The 27,410-nt window shown below is 40.0% G+C and overlaps 1 protein-coding gene across 2 annotated transcripts in view; it reads right to left on the minus strand.

Annotated features, from left to right (window-relative positions):
• The window catches only part of galnt2 (UDP-N-acetyl-alpha-D-galactosamine:polypeptide N-acetylgalactosaminyltransferase 2), a 62,010-nt gene that overhangs the window by 12,558 nt on the left and 22,042 nt on the right, over positions 1-27,410 (minus strand). For both annotated transcript variants that reach the window (XM_067488200.1, XM_067488209.1), the window contains exons 2-11: positions 15,967-16,054; positions 10,348-10,501; positions 6,617-6,715; positions 6,458-6,525; positions 6,284-6,349; positions 6,055-6,176; positions 3,697-3,784; positions 3,029-3,116; positions 2,689-2,792; positions 693-819 (exon numbers count right to left, since the gene is read on the minus strand). In XM_067488200.1, coding sequence (XP_067344301.1) covers positions 693-819; positions 2,689-2,792; positions 3,029-3,116; positions 3,697-3,784; positions 6,055-6,176; positions 6,284-6,349; positions 6,458-6,525; positions 6,617-6,715; positions 10,348-10,501; positions 15,967-16,054 — 1,004 coding nt within the window. The remainder of the gene's footprint in view (positions 1-692; positions 820-2,688; positions 2,793-3,028; positions 3,117-3,696; positions 3,785-6,054; positions 6,177-6,283; positions 6,350-6,457; positions 6,526-6,616; positions 6,716-10,347; positions 10,502-15,966; positions 16,055-27,410) is intronic.

Consider the following 27,410-nt stretch of genomic DNA (forward strand, 5'->3'; position numbering starts at 1 on the left):
TACTACTGCTATCATTTTGTACCGTCTCTGTGTTTCTCTTTGGTCATTTTCCACTAGTTTTTGTACGTCACAGGTTTGACTATTGTTCTTTATGCAGCAGTTCATCAGGTATAACTCTCTTGCTTACAGCTAGTACAAAACGCTGGAGCCCGAGAGCTTACTGGCACTTGTAAGCGAGAGCATATTACTTCGATACTAGCATCCCTTCCTTGGCTTTGAGTTCAAGATTTTATTTGCTTTTACGGCTTTCCATTGCCTTGCTCCCTCTTATATTTTAGAACTTCTCCATTCTTCTACTACTGTTCGGCCCCTCAGATCTACTGATCAGACCAGTCTGAGGAGCAGCGGTGACCATGCTTTTTCAGTCACAGGACCCTGGTTATGGAATAATCACCTTCTCCATGTAAGGCAGGCCCCATATGGGGCGGTTTTAAAATCACGTATTAAAACCCATTTTTGGACTGAGAGTTGTTTGCTTTGTTTTTTGTTTTATAGTTTTTATTAATGTAATTTATTTTATAAAACTGGAACTGGACACTTTTTAAATTTAATTTTTTTTATTTATAGTATCCTAACTTCTGGGGTTAACATGCATGGATGGGAAATGTGCTTGGTTAAAAAAGTAAATGAAAGTTGGAGTCTCTGAATCATTGTTTTACAGTGTTGGAAGTGTGTGTCTATGTGTGTGTTACCTCGCAAACACAGTTCCGCTACCCCCGGGGAAGGTGTATGGATGTTGCTTTCTGAAGACGTGGCCAACTCTGCTGCAGGGGATGATCTCCAGACTGCCACCGCACTGCCACACACGAAACGAGATCTCTGAAAACAAACCCACACACACGCACAGAGGTCACTAACCCTTTCTCACACATATTCCCACAAACTGTTTTCATAAGCGCGATGATATCATCAGGTTCCCACTGCAACACTGTCCGCATTTGACTAAGTGCACACACAAATAAACCTGTTTCTGAATTGTCGACCCAATTAATCACACTGCCTCGAGAGAAGCATGAATCATTCTGTTCGCTGTTTATTCTTAACAATTTCCCAACTGAATTCGGACAACAGCAACAGAAACACACAGCTCCGATTATAACACTGTGCATTATCTCTTTTGTGTTTTATTCAACGCTTACTCTAATCATTTTCACATTAACACTGTAATTTTCTAAGATTAACTGTTACTCTGTACTTTTCCCAGATCTGGCCGCCAAATACTGTAACTGAAGGATTTTCTTATTTTGGCAGGCAAACTTAAGATGATACCATGCACTGATCACAGTGTGAGACCCAATCGCTGCGCTACTTAAGCACCAAATCTCACAGGATATTGGAGATTTTTTATATATAAGTAGGAGTCGGTGGTTTTCCAAGCTAAAGACACAGCATGTATAGTGGAAATAAAACACAGTGTGGAAGACACGCTCTAAAATATCAAAATGATCTTTAATATCATAAGAAATCCTCCAGACACAACTGTCTATTTGAGAGGTTGATATTAGAGTCACAGTTTAAAGAGTCAGGCGGACTTCTGTTAATAAAAATTGAATAACTGGTTTTTAAATAAATGTGCAGTGTGTGTCTGGCTGTTTACAGAAAGCGACAAAATGCAAATAGCATGAGATAAAAAGCCAATGTCCCTCTCCCTGCTCCTCTATGCTCTTCTGTCATCTGCCACACTCTGCCAAGCTTTGCACAGCCCTTCAGGTATTAGTCATTACCAAATTATTAATAAATACGAAGCTGCAAAACATACTAATGGAGCAGAAATTTTTAGAGTTCTCGTTGCAGTAAGATAGAAAAAAGATTGCAGTAGTAATAACTGTGCAAGGCACAGAAAGCTCTTAACACCTGCAGGCTGAACCAGCTGTGTTCCAGTTGTACCATCATCATCAGAGAGTCATGTTGATTCAGATGAGGCGTCTGAAAGTAGGACATCTAATTTCTCTAAAGAAATGCTGAAAAGACTAAGACACGAAGATAAAAGAAAATACATTCCCAACCTTATCTTACTGTGGAGAGATGATGCTGACGCCTCCCTTGACCCAGACTCACGACATCTGACAGCAGTGCAGAAATACTCACGTTTTACTCAAGGTTTCTTGAGCACTTCCAACCAATCAGAGCTTTAACAATTTCTGCTTAATTAGTGAGTTTTGCAGCATTTCTTATTTGCTGTAAATGGATAATGACTAATGCTGTAAGGGCAGTGCCGAGGGGGCTGGGTGGAGCACAGTGAACTTAAACCGCATAGTGTAGCTTTAAGGCAACATGACTCTTGGCTAAATTTTGACTGGACTAAATGTTTCTGTGAATGACAGAGAAAATACGCCGTGGCTGTGAATGACTGCGCTTTGGCTGATGAAAGTTGACAGCTCTGCCAGATCTGATGAGGAAACACCGGTAATCGTGCCTGTATCTTATACAGGGCTTCGCTGCCAAGTGCAAGGTTGTGACCGTGGCTCAGACACATTACAGTGTTGTCAGTAGCTTCACTTGAATGTCTCTCAATCACCTCCCACTATTTAATTTCTTCTCTCACTCACAAAGTTTTCTATTGCTCTGACAAATGTTACAGTGTCATATTTTCATTTAGAACCAATGTCGTCTGTCTATTGTGATGCTACCAACTTCATGCTCGGCTGTGAGTCTGTGAATTTGCATTTGACCTGTGGCACCACTCACCAAGGTTTTCTCCACCCCATACATCCATCATCATGTCATACTTCCCCAGCAGCTCAAAATATTCCTTATCCATGACGAATAGACCTCCTGCAATCATCGGAGTCCTGCGAGGCCAAAAAGAGAATAGAGGGAGATTAGTAGTTTCATTATGTTAAACCATTTATTAAATAACATCAAAAAGTCTCGTTTTCATCTGCAGTCTCTGGGCAGGTTTATGTTAAACATTAAAAGACACAAAACAGACCAAAACATCAAGATGAATGTAAGACGATAGAGCACAAGTGCATGGAAACCTGATCGAACTCATAAAACACGGTCTGAACACGATCTTGGGTCTTACTTTATGGGGGCGATGGGGTTGCCTTGTCTGGCTCGTCTCTGCTCCAGAGTCATATAGTCCCATTTAAACACCAAATTCCAGTCAAAACCTACACGTACAAACACACGAGATCAAAGAACAACACTATTGTGATCACGATCAAGATCGTACAGATGTAGAGATTCCGAATTCGCAAGTCTGGATGTGTTCATGTGTCAGAGGCCTGCTGATTGGTACTCAGCAGGTGTTAATGGTAGTTATGGTAGTTAAGTCCCTTCTGCCGCTACCCTCCCATTTTTTTTTTCCTGTCCACGCTCGGGACTGGCACCAAGGTCGCCCTTGATAGCTGGGCGGGCCCACACCTGCTAGGGTGAGATTCGAATTCGCGGCCTTCTGTATTCCAAAGAGTCACCAGGCCCCCTTATGCAGTAAGCAGTTAAACTAAGTACAAAGGGTATGTACTCGGCCGAGGCGCTTTTGAGTGTGTGAGTGTGTGTGTGTGTTCGTGTGTGTGTGTGTGTGTGTGTGTGTGACATAACAACAGCATTAAGTAAAATAAAGCACTGGATGCCAAAACAACAGCATAAGGTAAAAAAATCTTGAAATAAAATGTAAAACAGTCCAACAGGTTTCCAAGCTCTATTTAGTGAAGAAGGTTGTGTGTGTTCATATTTACTAGGGGACTTTACCTCCTTTCAAATCGGCCGAGGCTCCTACATACTGGAAGTTGTCCATGTTAATGACGTCAATAATAGGAGAAACTACTCTGGTCTTATCCTGCAGAAGGAGAGAGAAAGAATAAATATTTTTAATATTAATACTTTCCTTTGGAAACTTTCTCAACTTTGTTAAAACTCGAAATGGGACTAAGAGCTTGTTAATAAAGATTTACTCATCTTAAAAAGTTAAGTATAAAAAGCTACAGGTGATTAAGGGTATTTAACCACATTTTGCATAATGTTAGGGAAGTATTTACTTCTGCTCTAACACCAGTGATTCCTGTGTTTATGTTCTATATGTAGCTCATCAAAACGTTCATAAAGTAGAACTGAAAGTTAAGCATCCTTTTTTTCATATCAAATCAACCTGTGAGCTGAAAGCCGCAGCAGCCTCATCATAGTGTAGTTTAGAGAAAGGACTGCTCAAGTGTCCAGAATGACAATAGGAGAAACAAGCCCCCAGGTGCTGAGTTGATTCGTTTTGATATGACTCATGAGGTTTCACCCACGCAAATAGCATTTTTCTTTCTTCCTTTTTTGTATTGAGTGATTCATTATTCAAAGGTGTAGCTAAAGCAAAGAAAAGCAAGGTCAATTACTCTGACAGCTAAATGATTTGGCTCCAGGCATTCGTTCACTCTACTGAACCCTGCTTTTTAATAATAAAGAGGTACCTAAACTGAAAATAGTGCGGCGCAATTGTCTAAGTGGAGGTTTGTGCCAAATGAAATTCCTTTCGTTTCTGAGATATAGCATCGATTAGTATGGGACAGATGTAAAGTCACAGGGACTGTGACCACCAAAAGCCCAAATGTATGTATGTGACAAATTGAAAGCAGTTCCCTTAATGGGCGACTACAACAAATTTTTATCCTGCTTTTTCTGGCTTTAGTTCAGTTTTTCAATGTACATTAATGCTTTTACACTTCTCTCTGACTCCCCTATATCCAAATATTTCTCTGCTTCTAGCTGATCACATCACTCCAGAGGAGTTTTTCATCATTAGGAGTTCAGATGATTTCATCTGGAGGAGCTCTGGAAAAGCAGATTGACCATAATTACAAACTCCATAATTCCATAATTTCCTCCAAGTGATGTCACCTGGAGGCATTTTTCAGCTAGAACAAGTGAGATCTTTAAAGAATTTACAAGGAGATGGGACAACATGAGAACATATTGCTTTGTTGCCAGCACAGAAACATAAAAACAACTTCAGTCTTCTTTAGTCTTTACTAAAAGGCCTCACTGTAAGTACCACCACCCAGCTAACATATAATGTAGCTCAATTTAAATGTATTATATTAATGGTTTTCACTGTTACCACTTGCTTTGGAAACAAACGTCTGAGATGTCTTGCTTTTTGAAACAGAATAAAACATGATGTTTTGTGATGTCTCTTTATAACTGTTTTGACTAAAGCAACCTCTTATCGGTGCATAAATATCCTCTTAACAGCTGACAGAGTAATTACAGTCTAAGTTCTGACTGCTTACACTTTGGAGAGACTCTCTCCCACACATTCAGGTCAGAGAAGAGAAATCTGCTGCTGGGAAAGTGTGCTGCTTTTACACTGCTGGGTTCTGAGCCAAACCCGGTAGAAATTGGGGAGGGTTGCGTCAGGAAGGGTACCCGGCATAAACTGAATTGAATTGAATTGAATTGAACTACTTTCCTGCTGTTTTGTAGTTGACCTCTGACCTCTGGGTGAAAGAGGTCAACTTGGAGAAGGGTGGGCTCTGAGCCCCTTAATTAAAGCTGTCCCTCTCCTTATTAATGAACTACTTTCTTCCTTTTACTAATGCGTCATCTGTCCGGGTTTATAAACACCTGAATAAAATCAGTACTGCAAGTTATTGATATACACTTTTCAGCAAAGCATGGACTGTTTGAATGATGACTCCATTTAAGTGTTTTCAGCATTTATTTACCACAAATAAAACTCTGTGCAAATGTTCATGGTCTTCACATATTTAGCCCAAAATCCAGGTACAAATAAAAAAAACAACCAACTGAAAATCCACATGCCTTTCAAAATATGGGCTCTACAGAAAGTGTGTCTGTACAATAATAATAGCTATACATATTTATTATTTATAATTGTAATACTGGAAGCTTGCTCCTTAGTGGGGTAGATACATGCCCTCTTTTTTAAATATGATGCACCTGAGAAACTTTTCACATCCTTGAAAAAGTGATGAAAAACTTTAAACATTAAACAGATAGTTTATCTGTGTGCGTACAGATGATAGTATGTGTGTGTGTGTGTGTGTGTGTGTGTGTGTGTGTGTGTGTGTGTGTGTGTGTGTGTGTGTGTGTGTGTGTGTGTACCTCAGCTACGCGCTCCAGCAGTGGCTCCAGCCAGTGGTCATTACATTCACAGTGAGAATCCAAAAAGGTGAGAACTGGCGCTGTGGCAGCATCTGCACCACGAACCCTCGAACGCATCAGTCCTGTGGGAAACATCCATTATCATTTGACCAGCTGCAAAACTGAACACGTCATGTCATGCAACTGTGCTGAGATGTTTGTCTGGGGATAAAAAGATAAAACTCATCACCTTCTCTGCGGTCGTTTCTCAACACGCGCACTTTCTCAATCTTTCCAAGCAATGCTCCGTCCTCCGCTGAAACACACAAAGGCCACACTGATCTAACACACACTGCATTTACATTTACACGCTGACATAAACAGGTGCGAGTGTGTGTTTAATAAGTCTGCACGTATTACTCACGATTGTCACTGTAGTCGTCAACCAGAATGATCTCTTTGACCAAGTGAGGCGGACTTTTCTTCAAGACACTAAAGAGGGAGGCAGAAATTCAAAGAGAATAAAAGTATAAAAAAAAGCGAATCTAAGCCTATAAATTAACAGCTACCTCCGTTTACATACCTGACCACAGTCCGCAGCAGAGCAGAGCGAGCTTCATTGTGGAAAGTGATGACGACGCTCGAGGCTGGTAGCTCTGACTTCCACTGCTTATGTCTGCAACTGCACACACAAGAAAGCATCCAAATTATAAAATAAAAAGGACAGAAATACACAAAACACAAGGTTAATGCTTTCTCTCTCTCTCTCACACACTCACACACAGTCACAAAGACTCCTACACACACACTTTAATAAATGTGCAAGCCAAGCTGTGAGCTGGAACTGTTCCCTGAATGGATTTTGATTACATGAGCACAATCAAAAGGATTCAGCGCGCACACACACACACACACACACACAGAGAGAGAGAGAGAGAAATGCTCTTCTGAAGGCAGGATTAACAGTGGGTATTTCAGACCACAGGGTAAAAACCTTGTAAGATCATGTATGTGTGTCCAACATAGATAAGTTCTGACCTGGCTGCAAAGTGAAGACCGTGTGTGATGGGACAGGACATAAGAAAAAGAGGAGCAGGAGCAGGAGGAGCAGAAAGCAGGATGAAGAGGGAAAAAAAAGGGGTCATTCAGTGACAAGCTCATTTCCAACTGATACCAAACTGACCTAAACACAACCAGCCCGTCAGGTCCTGTGGTAAGACACTATTCTATCATATCCACTCTACATTTTCAACCTAAAAACTGATCATAACCTTGTAAAAGCAGTATTCACTGAACTTACTTATATGTTTTTAATGTTGTGCCTTTTTAACTGCCTATACATAGCATCTTCTTTACTGCATCTGTTCATCTACCTCCTACTGAATCTATCACTCCTTCCATTGTCTCCATCATATCCACCCTCCCATTTGTATCTATCCATTTATCTCATCAGATTAGATGGATGGATCCTTCTATGGATACATATAGTGCCGCATTAGCAGTGGCTTTCCCTAAAGACAAAAATGTTGACGTGCATCAATACTGAACTGACAGCCTCCTCTACAATAAACTGGCTAAGAAAAGATCATATAGCTGTAGAATAACTCTACAAGCTCTTTTGATCCTGTGTTGAAGGCACAGTGCCTCTGGCATTAAAAAAAAAAAAAAAAAAAAACCTAGCGGGAGAATTTCTTTGTTGGAAACCTTCACAGCCAGTGCTGCTGCTGCACACTGTGCAAATGACACATCACTGGCAGATCAATGGGAGACACATTGCTGCTCCTTTAGTAGGCTAATGGCTCAGCTGTCTGAATTGGATCAATATATCAATGGGGCCACACCAGTGCATTTAGAAATAAATACAAATGGGACAATAGTGGCATTAGTTTCCCATCTTTGGATCTTAAAATGATTTACAGCTAAACTTAGTAGTCGCTGTCCTTTTTAAAGACGTCAGAACTGCATCACAATGTACTGGTAACACAGCACACAGTGCTCAGCATTACTATGCTGAAACAGACAGGGAGGTGCTGCAAAGTTGTGGCTGAAAACAAATCCTCAGTGTCACAACAGCAGGAAAAATGTGTCATGATGACAAGTCGCGTATCCAATTACTGTGGAATATTTTAACTTGGAATAAATCTTTTTTTTAAATATTATAGAAAGTTGCTCATAATTGGACGGACATTCTCAAAGTGATGGAATTTTTGTATTCCTTTTTGGAGTGGGAGTAAATCACTCACGTCTCCACTGAAATGTGGAGAGCTGCTGGTTGGGATTAGCCAGGAAATGGCGTTCAGACAGCAACAAGTGTGCGCAATCTGTGGAAGGACAAATGTTTCCAACATTTTTTTCATTTCATTTTTTTAACAGATGTTGTGTGTGGGGGGGGGGGTGCATTTGATCTGCGAAGGAATTGTGTAAAAATCCCTGTAGTTGTAGTAGACAGTAACGTAGTCACGATTATTTTTCACAGGGAAAATGTGAAACAATATATTAATTATCAGTGCTCTTCAATGTGTGATACAGGGGAAATGCGATATAGGCGTCAAGCAGAGACATTCTAAAAAAAACTACACAACCAAAGAAATATCCAATATCTATGTCCTACTCAGAGTATTTTTATACTTTCAGTGCAAATGCTGGGAGTGATACTGAGATGCTCAGTAAACGTGGGCTCGGAATGACTCCAGTTTCTCATAATCTCCCTGTTTTTCTCCAGAGTGAGGTGAAGCAGAGCCAGAAAACAAAAGCCCATTACTGAACACACAGTATGTTCTCAGCACCCTGCTTGGCTCAAACAGGTGAGAACACGGTGTCTCACTTAAAAAACAGTAACTCTAACCAGTCAAAAAACTCCGCCCAGGGTTCACGCACCAGCTCCCACTCAAACTCCCTCACTTTCCATTCAAGCAAACTTTTTGTTTGCACCTTATATTACATCACACTTAAACCTCGATTCACTAAACCCTTTAAAATAATGACAACCGCTGCATTAATACAAAACATATATCATTTGAGGTTATAATATTTCCTCTTCTTCCTATCCATTAGCTATACCATACTGAGGATGAGAAGGAGGGTTTATTTGTTGTGGTCAACAAATCCCCCCCAAAAAAGACATGTAATGAATTATGTCTACTCACTGGGACATCTGTAAATCCAGAACCATCTGTATCATAGAGCTTTCATTGTTGCTCAAAAACTGCAATTTTACGCCAATAATAAAACAACACCACCCGTTAATGAAACACCAGTTTTTTTTTAAAATACTTTAGAAAATTAGAAACTCAGAATATAGTAGGCAGATGTATTCCATTCATAATTTATAACTCAGTAAATACAGAAAGTCAACAAAAGAGAAACTGTTATTTTTGTTTCAATGTAGGTTTGCACATAACTCACCGGTCTCATCAAACACTGAACTCTTTTAAATGCCTCAACCCATACTGTGCATGAGACGGTTGTATCAGTTTGCTTAAACTTGCAGAAGAAGCCTGAGAACCCACAGTGGAGTTAAACTACAGTGTACTTGGTCCATTTGTTGTTATAAATGCATAAGAACTTTTCCCACTGAATTTTAAACGACATATCCCACATAAAATGTGCATGTATTTTATTGTTCTCAAATGTATGATGGCCCCTGTGTTTTGAAAATTCAATACGAATGTATTGACACATTATCAATCAGGTATTTGATTTATAGACATGACAAAAATATAGAAAATTACCAGCCCTGTCCTTTAAGAGGCATGTAGACGCTTTAAGACTGCCGGTTGTTTTATTGTATGCCACAGTGTTGAAACATCTGCTTAATATAAATCAGTGCAGACTGACAGGAAAACAGGGTGAGAGCAGGAGCTGTGGTGTAATAATTAGGAAGGCAACGCGTACATCTGGCAGACATACGATTCAAGCCTGCAAAAACCCAATATTAAGTCTCGATTTGTTCTCGTCTGCTCTTCCATTTAACAAAGGGAACAATCGCCAGTCATTAGCAGGGGTTTGTTTTAGGAACAAAGCAAACGGTGTCCAGTGTGTGTGTAGGTGTGTGTGTGTAGGTGTGTGTGTGTGTGTGTGTGTGTGTGTGTGTGTGTGTGTGTGTGTGTGTATCTGCTCTGCTGCTACTTCCTGCTTTCATCTGATGGACAAAACAAAGAGAGATCTTATGGTCTGGCAGCAATTAGCCAAATACACAGATAAAGAAGGCCAGCGTGTACACACAATCCCTGCAATCACGCATGCAACTGCACTGTGGTTTACAATCACAATCGTATCAACGCAGACATTCAAAGCGGCAGCACGGATACATACTGGTCGTGTCTTGTATCAGGCACAGCTCTGTCCATGCGAAGTTTGTCGCTCTCCACTTGATTAAACTTGTTCCTGGCGTATGGGTCCTGACCGGGTCGGACCACTGTGGCTCCAACGTACAGATCCTGATCAAAATCCTGCCAGCGGACCTTACCTGGAGACAAACCCACACATTAAGAATAAATATTTTGACGACCAACACGACAATTTGTTTTTTAACCATCTTGATCTCCTCTCACTCACTTTAAACACACTTCATACTATAAAACTTATGTCCATCCAGATTTCATGGACCACTTTGGGATTTTTGCCTAAAATTTCATGACAGCTTTTCTAAGAAAAATTGAGATGCATGTTGCAATGTTTCATGATGTTTTACATTGCAAGGTCTCACAGAATTCAGGGTATTTTATTTCAGCGGCAATAATTACAAACACGTAATTATAAACAGTTTATTATAGTTTTTCTCTTGGAGTTTCTGGACAAAACATATAAATATATAATTATTTTTACTTTGCTACGTTTCTTAATTTAAAAAACATACAATGAGCTGATTACTGATAGGAATTTATATTTTTCTCCATTATTAAATCATGTATGTCTGTTGAATTCCTAGAAATTAGCAACTAAATTGTAGCTACCATCTGGAAAATAATGAGAAGTTTTTCTGGAAAATATGGGACCTGTAAAATACAACACTTCCTGAAATTACAATGTATAGTACTTCTCCAAAAACGCACTAATCAAGCAGAAAAAACAACAACAACTTTCTCAAATCAGTTAAAAGGGTGAAAATTACTATACAACTTCAATTAGAGAACATCTCTGTACTATGCTTTTCAATTAATTTGTATCACAAAACGAATGAGGGCTGTAATTTAAAGGGGAGCTTATCACCCTCTTCTGATCTGTAGTATAACTACAGCGTTACACCGTAAGTATTCACACCCATCATGTTATTATTTAAGTACCCGTTAACTACAAAATACGTACACTGTGGGTATTTCTCTTATTCTTATATTGTTACCATGTTATCACCCAAAGATTGCTTATTATCATCAAGTAACAACAAATATGTATCCATTGGTATGTGGAGGTACTCGCTGTTACTAATAAGTACACAGTAAGGGCTGTAATCTAAAGAGTTACCTAGAAATATATGTATTAATGTATAATAAATATGTTTAACTTTTTAAATATCTAATTCAAAAAAAAAAAAAGTTACATACTGTATCATTATGCACAAAGCCAAAGAACTTGCATAAAAGTTGGATAGATAGACTGTTTTTGTGTCGATATACAGAGGATTTCAATCCAGCCTCCATTAGTAGAACATGAGAAAGTATTTGGATAAGAGAAAGATGAAACTATACCAAAGTTGTCAGGAGTGATTTATGAACCTTTCTAGTCCGTTTTGTTAAATAGGTGCAGTATCTGTAATTATGTAGTAAAAAAAGAGCACGTTCCCTTTTTCATGTTTCAACTGTGAGATAAAGCTGATACTAGCAGATAAACTGCAAGACCAGGTTTTAATAGGAAACATATTCTCAATGCGACACTCTGGTGTAACACGTGTTAAATAAACACAACACGTTCCAAAAATAAAAGCCGCCACAGAAGATTATGTTTGAAACCTTCGCAAGTGTGTCTCAGGAATGAATGGGATTATACATCGGGGCGGAATGTGAGATGTAGGCAGCAGCCTGGCTGATGCAAGGACCCTTCACCACTGACAGAGAGGAAGCCTGGTATCAGCTCGACGAGGCAGCAGCAAGGCACAGAGGAAAGCTGACATGAAATTTATGCTGGAAATATGCAGAAGAGAATTCGGGAGGCAAACAACAGACTACTTTAGCAAAGCCAGACAACATAGAAGAACATTTAATAAGTGCTGCAGTGAGTCAGGAAACAACTGGCAAATTTCAGAGTCGACTGATGCACAGCAGCCTGACATTTAAGTTTAGAAAGCCACGTTGCATCTGTCTGACCAGATTATTACAGAGATCATTGCGCACTAAACAGCGAAAGTTGTCATGTTTAATTTCACAGTTTATCACTGACTACTGAGATAGAGACACACACGAATAATAATGCAACTAATTAGCCGAGTGCAGCTGCTATGCTAATGACTTGTGTTAAGCATATGGCGGTATGAGATTACACCATCTCTCAGTATAGACGAGCATGTGCATGACAGGCAGAGACAGACAGATAGGGGAGTGTGTGCATGTGTGCGTTTGTGTGCACGCGCTCTGACAGCATGTGAATATATCTGGCATGCAAATTAGCTGAAGCTCGCAACGATCTGCCTGCGACTGTAGAACCCCAGAGATGCTGCTGCATGTGTCACCGTGCGATGTCCTTGCTGATATTTCTGTTTAGTGGCAGCAAGTAATTACTGACATGGAAGCAGTGTCTCGGCGTCTCCGTTAACGAGTCTCTAGCTCTCTTTCTGTCGTCCTGTGTTCTTTCTGCACTGAACCAAATCGAAGCTGAATATCTGTTCTCTCTCGTGCCCATTTCTCATTTTTCGAAACACTTCTCCAGGTGTGCGAATGGTGTGTTTGGATAGTTTGTCTTTCTTCCCCGGTGTTTATGGCAGAAACTATGTAACTCCGGTCTGGAAGATGCCTGGTGTCCTCCTGGATCATATTCTTCACCCACACATTTATAATTTTGTCGTTGGGATTGTTCAAACTGTGAATCCACTATGCTGCTTTGTTCTGTCCACACTACATCTTGCTGCTATTACTAAGGTTTCTTTCATATTTTGTTCCATTTAAATTCTTTAGAGCGAGTTTTTCCCTTATTCAAGCCGAAGGATGGAAAACTGAAAAAAAAAAAAAAAAGGTTATAAAAGGACGAGTTCACATTTCTTTCCGGTGTGTTGTCAAGAAATACGCAAATTTATGATTTGTGATTTTGGGTGAATCTATTTATAACCATCTGTGGCTTTGCTGCTTCAAACCCCGTCACCCTGTTGGCTGCCGTTGAAGTTTTCGCACTCCCTCGGCCTCTCATCACCGATTTGTTTCCACCCACAGCTGCTGACTGGTTGTTTTTGTTTGCTGAAACATTTTCTGGTTTGGCTGGTTTTCTGGCCGTTGCGCTTCCAACTCAAGTTAACTGGTACACAGAATTCACGCTCAGTATGGTTCCCTCCATCTGCACTGAACCATGACCCTAGCAGACCAGAGGATGATGGCGTTCAGCGTGCCCAAACATGTCTTATTCGATTAACCCCCTGAAAAAAAGAAAAAACACTAAAAGGAGCTGAAAGGCGGAATTTCACCACCAGGATCACAGATGGCCCTGTACGCACCCTCAACGCTGATATGATGGTTAACTGCTGCAAATCAGTGAAGGCCAGATTTTAAGAGAGCGTTCAGTTCCTTCTAAAGTTGATTCCAGTCAGTCAGTTCCGGGCAGTCAGGTGGCAGCCAGGCGGCGGCCGGGGAGCTAGTGCTGGTGTCCTGCTCAAGGACACACCTGGTGCGTGGGCTGAGATTTGAACCTAAAGACTTCTGCATCCCAGTTCTACCCATTGAGCCACCAGGCCACTTAAATAAAGTTGACTGCACAGGAAAAAGCTGGTACGAAGACGCTGATTTTTATGCTTTACACTTGCATTTCCAAGACCAAGAGTTTTGGGGGAATTGGTCAATATATTATATTTATATCTAAATTGTTCCTTATTTAGATACAAATTTAAGTCCTGATTCCGGTGAAAATAGGCCATTTTGATATGCTGCGTCAGGACTGAATAAAAATGAAAAACACTTTTTACTGTCGCATTAAAATGGTTTACATGAAGATTTAAGTGGATTCACACTTATATTACTACAGTTTTAATCATGAACATCTGAGCAACCTCTACTCTTTTCACTTTCCATATCTATCTATCCATCCCTCACACTCTCTCTCTCTCCTTCCCCCTCTTCTTGCGGCTGTTGCTGTGTGTGTGTGATGTTGTGATACGATGCCGTCCTTGAGTGTAAAGTCAGCCTCAAGTTGAAATACTCCTGGATTCCATTTTCACTCCTGGATCCGATAAGAGAAGAGTGTGTGTTCAGCACTTGTGGGTCACAGGCTTGCGAAAGATGGGGCTGCTTTGATTCAGAAAGATGATGGAAGCTAAGTGAGAAATCGTCGGCGTTTATCTGCTGGACTCAAACAATGTTCCTCCAAGTCTGGGTGGAGCCACATAGCTGGGTTTGTGGAAAGATTTAAATGGATCGTGGCTCCAACATTTTAAATTTGCATCACTGAATTGTTTCCTCTTCTCTCTCTGTGGTTATTCAGATATGATAAGGTTAAGCATGCTGTTCCTACTCTACTGGTAATTAAAACTATGCCACTGTCTTACCACATTTCGTAAAAGGAAACTGTGCTTCCTGTTGTGTAAAGTGTCTGCTGTGTACAGCCTTCACAGCTGGGATGCATTTGTCCTCCCTTTCCCTTTAGTACTAACACAACCACAAAGAAAGACACTGAACTCGTTCCAGATGCAAAGGGAGTTACGATTATGACAAAGGGTTTATGATACAGTTTGGATTTACACCTAAAGCATGAATATGTGTAGTTGTGGGACAAAAAATGAGATCTTTTACTTGCAGCTCCTCCCACGTGATGGATTAAGACTTTTCATCTGATTGGAATAATAAATGGTCTCATATAGATTTTCCCCCCAAACAGCTGCTTTTTCTCTTCTAATTAAAAATGTGAATGTGAATATTGATAATTGTCATTGTTTAAGAGATGTCCCCTACCCCACTATGATGCCTATTCTAATTGTTTAAACGTTATGTTTAAAGATTTATTCATTCATTTCACACAAGTTGCTTATTAAACTGGGATCAGCTTCCAGAAAACAAAAACAAACCAAAAAAAATAAAAAAAACAACCGAACAAAAAAATTACATACACGTGCATATTTTTTGAGTTTTGTGGTGAACTTAGACAAACTTTCCTTTGAAGAATTAAACACCATTCTGAACCCCTCCACCCAAAAAAGAAAAACAAGATGAACCTTGTGAGTCTTGTGTGGAGGGAGACATTAAGCAAAAGCAGTAAAAAAGTTGAAAATACTCAATTTGTACTCATACTACAAAGGTACTATCAGGAAAATGATATGTAAAGCATCAGGAGCAAATTAATGACTCGTTTTCATACATGTTTTTTGTGTACTCTCTTTTTTTTGTTTCAGTTGGTTATGATGAAACCAACCTTTATTACATGATCTACTCCCGATTAATCTGTAAATTATTATTTGGGGGGACACAAAAATTTTACCTGGCAAGGACTCAAATTGCGGACTATCAGACATCCTATAATTTGTATAATCAAAAAGTATGAAGTATTTTAAAGTTACACTAAAGTACAGTACACCAGCAAAAGTACTTAGTTTATTTCCACTACAGCATATTTAATTCACTGTTGATGATTGGCCTCTATTTGTGGTTGCTTTGCATTGTGGGTAATGGAGGTTTTGATCAGAAAGAAGAATGTTGATCCACCAGTTTTCACGACTACAATACTGCAGGATTCAAATGATGAATCAGTACTTTTTTAATGTAATCATCTAGTTTTTGGTGCATGATGGGGAGGGACGTTTCCTACCTGGTGGCAGAGTCTCCAGGCCGTGAGCCTTATCGTCAGAGCTGTGAACTTTGCTCCTGCTAGACGAGTCGCTGGAGCCCCAGTCATCCTGAAAGAGACAAAACAAACAGAAACACGTTGCATATCAGCACAGAGCTTCGGTTTGATCTGATAAACAGTGAGTCAGAAGCAGAGGAGGCCAGCTGAGACACATTATCCACGATATTGTGTTTTTAGGATATTAATTACAGCATTTGAGTTGGAAGAATTGTAACAGTCAGAGGACACTCAGGAGAAATGTTGAAAGACAACATGTGGACCTTATTTGAGCACTTTCACCACTAAATACTTAAAATGATGGATCAAATTTTGCATTTTGCAAAGATCAAAGCTGTCTTCGAGCAAAGCAGGGAGCAAATAAATCAATGCATACACATAATTATGCCATTAAAACACTTAACTGGTCCTTCAGAAGTAATGAGACTGAACCTATTTTGCTTCACGTCATAACTCAGTTAAATCAATGACTATAATCAGATGTGTGCACGGGCTTATACGTCTCAACCAGACCGAGTCATTTCTCATCGTTTCCTCCTGCCTATTCATCAGGAATTCATTGACTCGTTTCCAGTCCCGCTGAGTTCATCTCGGCATTGAGAAACACACTCATGTCTTCAGCGTTTACACACACAGACAGGCGACTGAGCCGTCTCTCCTTGTGTCTGTCTGCGTTACCATTTAAACCCACCAGATCAATACACTGGGAGGCACAGCAATTAGTGCCATTCAGTGTCTGTCCAGGCTGCCGGCCTGGACTTTACAAAACTATTGTCCAGCTCTCGTATTCGCTCTGTGGGTCCCTTTCACCTTCAGCATCTTCAGAATGCTTTATTGATCTGTTTTCTTTACTGCCTCAGGGCAACCAATCACAGTTTGAGATCCCCACAAACAAACAAAGAGCATTTAACCATTGATTTCCACACCTGAGAGCTGTGCTAAACCGTAAAAAGGTAGGTTTTTATACATTTGCATATCCAGTTGCAAAACAACTGTTTTTTTCTGACTGTCACTCATATTTCACTCTACACTGGCCTTCCACCTATTTTCCAAGTGACTGAAATGAGATTAAACTGTCTAACACCCTAAAAATCTTAAATACAGCTGAGTGTGTGTAATTCTCCGTCGAAGATAAAAACTACAGCTGGCAGTTTTCTCCCTGTAAAAAACACAGACTGACAGGCACCGAGGGGAAATATGACTCAATTTCAGGTAAAATAAAGCGACAAGTTGGCTTCAGATTTTTGCTTTTTGGGCTGTTTTTGCAGGAAAAGCTTTCTAAAGCTGACATTTTATAGGTAACTCTACGAAATGAGCTGCTTACAGAATCTCCCGCTGTTATAGCAGGTCAGCACAAGATTATGAAGTGAAGAACGTCTTTGCCTCATCAGTCAGTAAACATGCACACACACTGTATACATAGTCAGGTGACTCTATGAAAGAAGTCTGCGTCCTTTCACATGTGAACCATCTGAACTTGCCACTGAACTTTCCATCACTTTTCATCTAAAATGTTGATTTGTATTTCAAAAACCTGACTTTACTTCCACGGCCCATTCTTTAGAATTCCTCCTTTCTGACAATTTTCCAAAAGGCTCTGATAGATGTGACAGTCTGCACGGCTGTTCTCAATCCGTGTACAGGGAGACGGTAACTGACAGCTGGCTAAACAAGCAGCATTGTGACTAACTACTGGTTCACTGCTCAAAGCGTTGACAGACTATCAAAATAAAGTAAGACCATGCATCACTTTCTCCTCTGCTTTTTGCTGGCTCCAAAGATTTAAAACAGTTTTTTCATAGACTCGCTTAGCATTTTTGTGCTTCCAGCTCCCTCATCCCAAAGTTTATGGGCTTTTTAAAATGTGTTTTTGATGAGATGAGATGAGATGTCTTAAATAAAGTTCTGTGGTTAACACAAACCCATAAAATTGGTCAGGAAATAGCCAACTTGTGATTTTTTTTTAAGCTTTGATGTGTCTTTAAAAAAGGCAGTGGCTAAATGAGACTCAAAAGGTTGTTGTGAACATTAAACATCATTACAGCGAACACAGAGACGCGTCACTAATTTGCTTTCTGAGCCTCCTTTTCTCACGATCACTAGTTCGATAAAGTCGTACAATAAAGAAAACCTGTTTCCCAGGCCCATCCACGCCATTTGCTCATCTACTCAACACTCTCATGAAGAGATGGTGCTGAGAGCAGACTAGCAGGTAATTTTCCCTGCTGTGCTGGTAAATGCCAAATATTTATCTCATGGCTGCAGAGTTGGGTTCCACGTTTAGTGTAGAAATTCATCAGTTGAGTCAACAGGCAGTAGAGAAAGTAAACAGTAATGAATGGGAGGAAAAAAGCTTATGAGCAAAGCTTGAATAATGAAAAAAAAAAAAAAAAAAGGAAGGAAGGAAAAAAATGGAAGAGAAAGTACAGATCTCAAGCTGCATCTGTGCTGCCTGCCTTCAGTCCAAGCACCCCTGTGATTTATGGGAACTGTAGTCCATCACAAATCTCACACCAAGACAGAAAGCATTAGGAGATGATGAGAACAATGCACTGCTTTAAGGACTTTATCAACAAATGGCTGCTATAAATATGACTTATCGCAGCACAATTCAAAAGAGTAAGTAGAGAGCAGATGCTTGGGAGTTATTTTTATATCCCCACATCATATGAATGGATTTAGAAACCTCTTAGTAAAAATGGTCTCAGCCTGTATCTGGCTAAACACACACATTGTTGATTTAAAACCACACACACACACACAGACCAGGTACAGCTAGAGACATTAAAAAACCCTGAAACACATATTTATGAACAGTATTCTAAATATATTGTGCATAACCTCTACTCATTTCCCCACAGTTTACAAGAATTAGCACAAGAATTAAAAATAATTTTCTGCTTCTGAAACCCAGTTTAACTGCACAGCGTGAGGTAGTGACGAGTAAATGAGAGGAATCACACAACCTTGAGGTGTTTATCTGACTACAGAGCGGGTTCACGCACACCCATTATCATCAAGTGCATTGAATGGTTGGCTTTCAAACAAATCAAATCCACTCCACCCCCCCATACTGGACCAGCAGCCGTTCACCTTCATAGCAAGAAGACACACCCAGGGGACACAGGGCATGCGAGGAAGCTTTTTAACGATTAGGGCTCGGCATTCATCCCCATCGGTGCTCTGCGAGGATGTGTGCCGAGTCCCTTTCCTCTCTACTCTCCGATCCAATTCCCGTGTACCCGATTTCCGATCTCACGCGAGGATGAGACAGTCTACAGGGACAAAACAGCACTGAACACCAAGAAAGAAAGTTGCTGCTCTGTACGTCAATTGGCACAACTTGGACAGGGGTTTCAGTTTGACATTTGTGGGAAACCACATCTCAGAGGGGCTCACATGGACAAAGAACAGCGCTGCGCTGGTGACGAAGGCACAGCGGCAGTTATATTCACATGAAAGAAACCTGCCCAATGTGCCACTGCCCCATACAGAGCGGGAAAACTGTGTGGTGCACCGATGGTTAGGCAGCTCTCCAGAGTCATAAACACGGCCTAAGACATAATCTGCAACTCCCTGCACTGACTAGATGACATTTTCAGATCGTGTTGCCTCCACAGACCCAGCAGCGGCACAACCCACCCATGCTACCATTTCTTCAGCCTGACACACTGCATAGCTTTTACCTCAGACCCAACTGGAGCTTCAACCCCAAATGTCTCGCATGCTCCTCTGCATGACCACTGATTACAGTATGTGCAATAAAAATACATAAACACTAATGGTGCACAAAAATGGATGTTTGGATTTTAAAGTCACGGTTAGGTTCAGTAAACAATAGAGGACAACCGCAGCTTTTTGCTTGGTGCTGGAATGATTTCTGGTAAAAAAATAAAATAAAATTGGTCAAGAAGATTTCTTTTAGCTACCTTTAAACGTGTGTTTAAAAACTGTGAAATTGTTCTACGAATCTTTAATTTTTAAAAAGTGTCCTCATATTTTCCTTTATCTGTTGGTTTGGTCTCTCAGTGACTGCGTTGACACACACTGAAGTAACTGGGATACTGGAAATCTGCGTATGCATGCAGAAGCAGAGTAACCTAATTTCTCTGACTTATTTTGGAAGCCTGCCTCACAGATTTTAACTGTACAGTGACAGAAAATGCAGCTCTCTGAATATTTTTGTGTGTGTGTGTTTGTGTTGCAACAGAGTGACAGTGGGAGAGAAAGAAAAAAGGGGCAGATACACACAGCTGATCCACAACTGTCTGAGTTTAAAAATCTGCAAGGGAAAATGACTTATTTAGACTTGTTAAAGTTAGCACTACAAGCATTGGTACTTATTTAACCAGCCAGTCTGAGCTCTATAAAGAGCAGCTACTAAACAAAATGCATCCTGTGAAAGGTTTCTTTGGGTTATATCCTCCATGTTGGATGTTGTATTCTCCTAGTGCTTCAAATAAGGACAATAAAGTTATCCCTGACTGTTGGAATCCAAAGCTATAAAAAGCTCATTTCTTTGTCCTGGAAATGTGCAATGACAAGCTTATTCTCTATGCTTGTAAATTGTGTTTGCTAAAAAGTACTTTGGCACCAAGGGGCACGTGTATTATATGTGAACAAGTGTCAAAGGTCCACATATGGTTTAACTTAGCTTCAGGCCAGGGAATTACAGTTTCAGGCCTAGATCACAAGATTATTGAGCATCTCATCTGCACGGTGAATATGAAGCCACAGTTAGCCAAGCACCAGGACAGGGAACGAGCAGAAACAGCCACCTGGGCCTACACCACATGTAAAAACGGGTTTTTGTTTGGATCATGTTCAAAATACTGTCTCTACAATAATTAATTTTTCTCTCGGATTTCCTTGTTACTTTTTTTTTTTTCCCAGCGTTTGTCTGTCGTTCTTTCACTTTGTTCTCCTCGTGTCGCTTCACTTGTTTGTTTAGTTTGTATGTCATGCTATCCTGTCACATAGAGACAAACACACTGAGGTCATACAAACATTGAAACCCCCCCAACCACACACACACACACACACACACCTCAGTGAGTTGTACCAAAGCCAGTTAAAGCCCAGCTCTTTGGGTCCGGGAGTGAAGATCTGAAGTAGATCTAAAAATGTTTCTTTTGAGTGTAAATAAGGTCAAATGATAATTTAAGTACTGTGATAATTTAAACAATACTAGGTTATATTGTATTTTATAAAAAGGCATTTCTGTTAGAAGTAAAGCTTCTTTTGGTTTGTTTGGTTCTCTCTCTCTCTCCTGCTTCATGTTTCTGTTTAGGATTTTTCTCCTGTGGCAGTGGGTTTGTTCTGCTGGTTTGAACCACATATAAACTTTCATGGACGCATGTGTCCCTGTGGTGTGTGTTCGTCTCCATGCTTTGTTGTTGGTTTATGTAAGGCAGCACTGAGCATTTTATTGAATGCAGAGCGCCAAAGAATTTGTATCAATCATGAAAAGGATGATTTGAGGTATTTTTGAGTCATGCTAAAAAAAAACACACAGGAGCAGGAAATTACAAGAGTCAGTGGGAAACAACATTTGAACAGGACGTTAAAACAACTGAAACTCCAGACTAAGAACACGGTCTAAAGTTTACTTCGAGTACATAAGTATTAGGGCTACACATCAGCGAAACTCAAAGAGAAAATATTCATTATGAACTTGTACAACAGTTGAGCTACACACTGCAAGCAAAAAACTTCTAGTCATTACTTTATGATTCATAAGGTCAATTGTCTGTGTAACCTAGAAACTGTCAAGTGACAGGAAGAAAACGTTTTTTAATCTGTGTCACAACATCTGCATGACAATTTGACAGTTTGTATTTTTTTACTTTAATAACAGTATAACTATTTCAATGTAGGAAAACTAAACAAATAAAAGCATCTCTATTAGAAACTTTACATAAGGAAAACAATAGTGTCAAAACATATTTAGAGTATTGTAAAGTAAACACATTTCAATATTTAAATGTCAGCAGGATGTCACAGTGGGACAAGTTTGAGTCTTCCTGCTGCACACGTCAAAAACTGAACTTTGTGTCTTCTGTGATATATCCGACACTCTACTGAACACTGGCTCCTTCCCATCAGCTCTATTGTATCCAGGAAAAGAGCCTATGATCCATTACCGTACATTTTAACATTAACACATCTGATTTGAGGGTTTTTTCTGGTCTATTTTCTGTCAGTTACTTAGTTTTAGTAACAAGTAAAAGTCCTAACAAATGTGTCCTCTCTGCCAGTTGCAGGATCCACACGCAGACTGTCACACCTGCTTCTCGGATAATGGGATAGACTTTAAAACCCATCAGATCAGACCAAGCAGGCCTGTGTTGTGCTAACAAGTGTCAGCTCACATTTGTGTTTGTGGGGGTTTGAGAGCTCACATGCATTAGTGTGTTGCTGGGGTTACACGCAGACATAGCGCCTGCCTGCGTGTAAGTGTGTGGGTGTGTGCGTGTTCGTTTTATCTAGTCTTGGTCAGGCCTAGTCAAAGTATAATCCATCGTAATCTGATCACATCCTCGGAGATTAACTCAGATAAGAGCCAAGGGTGCACCAACAACACACACACTAAATATGACATATTATGTAATATGTATTTGCAGTACTGAAAATAAATACTGTATTTTTAGGTGAAATTTGTTTGATCATATTATTTAAAAGAGCTGAAATATGTACAGGTAAGTGCCTCTGACTTGGCACAAACATTCTGATTTTAATGAGCTTTCTGTGCAAACTGGTGATTCACTAACTGATCGCGGCATTAACTATTCACATCATTACCTAAAAAACCTGGACTTCCATAGTTACTGCACATAGGACATATCCACCACTGAAGCCACAGAAGTCAAGGCCTCTGTATTTTTATTACAAGTGGATATAATGGATATAATAATCATGATGCTGCAAAGCTTGACGCACTTGACCAAAGAATGTCACAGGCTGACAGTTAACATGTCAGTGCCATTAGCATCCACGCAGCCTCTGAGGAACAGCTCCTGTGTGGTCGAGTAAGTAAGTTGAGTCGAGTAACTTAACAAGCTGGTTTGCCTACATTCATTCCATTCCTCTAGGTCACACCCAGGCTCAGTTTTTGGACCTCAGTATGTGTAAAACCCCACGGAGTAAAATGCATAGCACCGAGCGTGAAACGTGAAAGTGATACCAGGGGGCTGCATGAGCACACAAGTTAGAGGGTCAAGACATTTACAGATGCACTTACAATTAACAGATTACTCCCAGCTTCAAGAAACTTGATGGGAGTGGAATTTTTAAACAAGACAATGATCCCAAAACACAGAGGACAAAAAGAAGCCAGCAGGACAATTTTGGGGTATTTTAACGATGGAGGTGGAACAAACCTATCTAGAGAAAAATAATACATGCAGAGTTGCAGATTTCTGGATCATCTATACTCAGGAGTATTAAATCTGTCATCAAAACAAAAAAAAGGAGAAAAAAAGTAAATATAAGATAAAGATAATATATATATGAACCTTTTATGAAGGTTAAATTAAACATTCATTTTCTTTAGGACTTTTTAGGCTAAAAACAATTAAAACTGGATAAAATGGACTGAACAGGATTTGGTCGGAGCATGAAGTGAACAATCTAGTGAGGGCTGGTAAACACATCTTGGATGCAACTTCTTCTTCACTAACCTGAAACTAAATTCGAGACTGGTTTTAGTGTGGACACTGTGGATCCAGATTAAACCATGTTTGCCATGAAACAAACACATGGACAGAAGCACACGGTGGTATGAGCGACTACGAGTCACTCTGGTTATTATGATACGTCTTGTACCACCTTTAGGGTGAAAAAAGTCCAGCACAACTTTACAGAGTCAAAAAAATGTTCCACTTGGTATCACACATTGTATCTTACAGATTTACAAACGTTTACAAGTTTTAGCACAAAAGTGAAATATTGTTTGAAATACTTAGTTCTTGTCTGTCTGGAAACAAACAAGGTGAAGCTGCTTTTTGCTAGAATGCTGCACATGGATGAAACCATGACCTTAAATCTGCTCCTACACTAACAACTTTCAAAGCTAAGTTGAAACAGCTCAACTGTTTTTCTGTGCCTTTGATTAATTAGTTTCTCTGCAGCACTTTTGTTCCCAAATTGCATTGTGGGCCATTTTATTTATAAACTATAACTGTGCTCTTACTGTGTTTCTAGTCTGCTTTTATCTTGGTCTTATTTACTTTCATCTTATCATTTATTTTTACTTGATTTTCTTCATCCTTGTATTTTCGAGGCCTGGTGGATCAGTGGTAGAGCATTGGGTTGGAATGCAGAAGGCCACGGGTTCGAATCCCACCCCACCTGGTGTGGCCCCACCCAGCCACCTTGTAGCTGGTCCTGAGCCTGACTCAGCAGCTGTGCATTTAGTTTCCAGATGAGAAGAGTAAAAGCTCTATAAACATATCCATAAATTAAATCCAACGTATTTAAACCATTTCTCAGAAAATATAAAATATACTGCTCATTGTCAAGTGTGTTCTTTCAGCCACAGGGCGGCAAACATCAGCGAGTGCTCTTAGTAATTAGAGAAAATGTCCTTCAAGTGGGTGGCTAACGTTCAAGACCTTTTGACAGCCAGCATCTGTCTTGCTGAAGGTCCAGGGGCAATCCTTGGTGGCAAAACTTGACCTTTGACCTCCCTGTGGAGTCTAAAGAGACGTGCTGCCAAAGGGATTCAAAACAACATCTCCTCCATCCTTCTCACTCTAATCGAAACAAATCCCCTAAAATCTACTAAAACGCAGGGTTTTCTCATTTTTTCCTTCACTATAATCCCAAACATCATCATTTCCATTGAACAAGGTTGCTCTTAGTGCACTATGGCCTTGAAATTTCTCAAGAAAAACAAAATATGAGAAATGCCTTCAATGTAAAACACACACAAATAGCATTAAACTACATGGCCTAAAGATTTCTGGAAGATTAACTATAAGTGCGTATAAACCAAAAAACAATTGCCAGATTTAATAATTCATTTTTTGATTACATTTTTTTCCATTAAAGGGAATAACAGTAAACACAATGTCTTCTTCATGTTATTCCTAAAAAAAAAAGAAGAAACATGAAACTTGAAACATGCCAGCAGCTAAACTAACATGCATCCATACAGCAGTGGGTTGAGCGTGTCAGTGTGTGTGTTGTGCTGAATGCGTTACCCGCTAACATGTGTTCATTAGCAATAAACCCTTAGCAGACGCTGATGGGAATTAGCAGGAAGCCGTAGGCCATTAATTAGCAGGTAAATGGTCATGGACACATTCATCCGTGCTCTGTGGGATTTCCCCTCTCATTCATGGTAAAGGTATTTCTGGAAAAAAACGTCTGCAGTTACGGCTGAGAAGAATGTGTTTATACTGAAGTGTTGGATACGCTAAATGTTCAACCTGATAAAATCATTATGCCGTTGAGGCAAACCTTTTTTTGACGTTGGAACAAGGACAGACCGTTTATCAGAGAGAAGAATACGAATTGTGAGAAGCTGAAACTATCAATTCCTCATACGTTTTTTTTGTTTTTTTTTTAAATTTCAAAGCTCATAAAAATCAGTAGAAAAGCAAAGTGGCTCAGGGGACATCTGCAGCAACTGTAGTTAAAGGATTTTATGGAACAGGCCTGTGCAGATGAGTACGTGTCACATGGCTCATCAAATAAAACAAGGAGAGCTGTGTTTGCTGGAGGGCAACAAATTAGAAATTTAGATTGCAACCCACCCCCACTTTCTCCTGTGCAATACTCTCATCATCCAGAAATATACAGTAGAAGTTAGCAACTGAACTGGGGACACCGTGTATATTTTGTTCGAAAACGTGACATCTCCATGTGCATTCAGTTCACACTGTGACCGTGTTAATATCCCTGATTCAGGCTCCCTGCGGTGATGCTGTCCTCTCCGACTCACACTGCAAGTTGTTTATCCAGGAGAAGAAAGACTCTAAACAAGTCGCAATTTTTTTCTTTTTTTCCACCTCTTCAATCACAGCACAGTGTCCTCGGGCCACACACACACACACACACACACACACACACACCCCCCTATCTTTCTGGCAGTAGTTCAACATGAAAAGAGTGAAAGAAGCTTGTTGCTGAAAACAAGTCATAAGAAACACGGCCATTACTGGGATGTCGTTACACCCAGATGAGGATGGAGGAAGCAGATGGTGGGTTCTGGCATTTTGGTTATTTTGTTGAGTCTCCCTACAAAGACTTACAGTAACACTCTTGTTGAAGTTCAACCTTCTGAAATGAATGTTTTCGTGTTTCTGTGGCGACAAATGTTGGAATTAAAACTGTAAAATTACATGTGACTGAACCTTTCACCTGCAAACATCACCCTCCTCCTTATTTGCCTCGATTACATTTCAATGCATCTCATCTCCCTCCTGCTGAACTCTCATGTGGTTGCATTTTTCCCCTCTCATCCCTCCATTGATCAGTCCTCACCTCATCTTTTCTCAGTCTTCCTCAGTCACTAATTTCATATTTTGATGTGGCATTTCCACTCACCACCTACAAGCAGAAACACAAAGCTGAGTAGGTGGTGAAAAAAAGACCCCAAATTAAATGAAACCATTTTATTTAAACCATGCCTGTTTTTTTTTTTTTTAGGAACAGAAATTATGTCTGATAGTTTACCATAATCTGGCTACTGCTGCTAAACACTGCTGAAGGGAAACATTACAGGGGAACATTACGTACATAGCTGATTAAAGTCTCCGGCTGGCAGACATGAGAGAGACGGAAGAGAAACATGAAAGCATTAGCAGTTTGTTCATGTGACAGCAGCCGGGCACAATCGCTTCAGACTGAAAGAAATGAACCCTCCGATGTCCCGCAGGCAGATAACACGTCACTGATGAGCACAGTCACAGGACCACGGCTTTTATGTTGCTAGAAATATTTCAATAGTGCACAAAGAAACAAGAACCTCTTTGTACAAACATTACTGCACACACTTTAAGATGTGTGCAAGGTGCAGTTTCTACACCAAAGAAGACAAACACATCTATTATCACCTGCTCTACAAATCTCCCTAACAATAAAAGAAAATGTTAACGTGTGCAGCTATGTTCTTCTACTGTCTGCACAGCATTTCAGGCATTAGTCATTATCAAATTACAGTAAATGACAGGCTGCAAAACGTACCAAACAAAAAGAAATGGTTGACATTCTTTGATTGGTTGGAAGGGCGAGCCTCCCTCAGAGATTTAAAGGCAGCGGATCTTCAGAGGAAGCTTTAACAGAGCCTCTTCGCAACAAGATGCATTTTGAAACATATTTCTACAAAATTGTTTTAATGTAACTTTAATTCTGATACATGAAATAACTTCCTAAATGTTCCAATATTAAAACAGCTTTTAAGT

The sequence above is a fragment of the Channa argus genome, chromosome 2, assembly GCF_033026475.1.
Source record: "Channa argus isolate prfri chromosome 2, Channa argus male v1.0, whole genome shotgun sequence".
In the NCBI taxonomy this organism is placed as follows: Eukaryota; Metazoa; Chordata; class Actinopteri; order Anabantiformes; family Channidae; genus Channa; species Channa argus.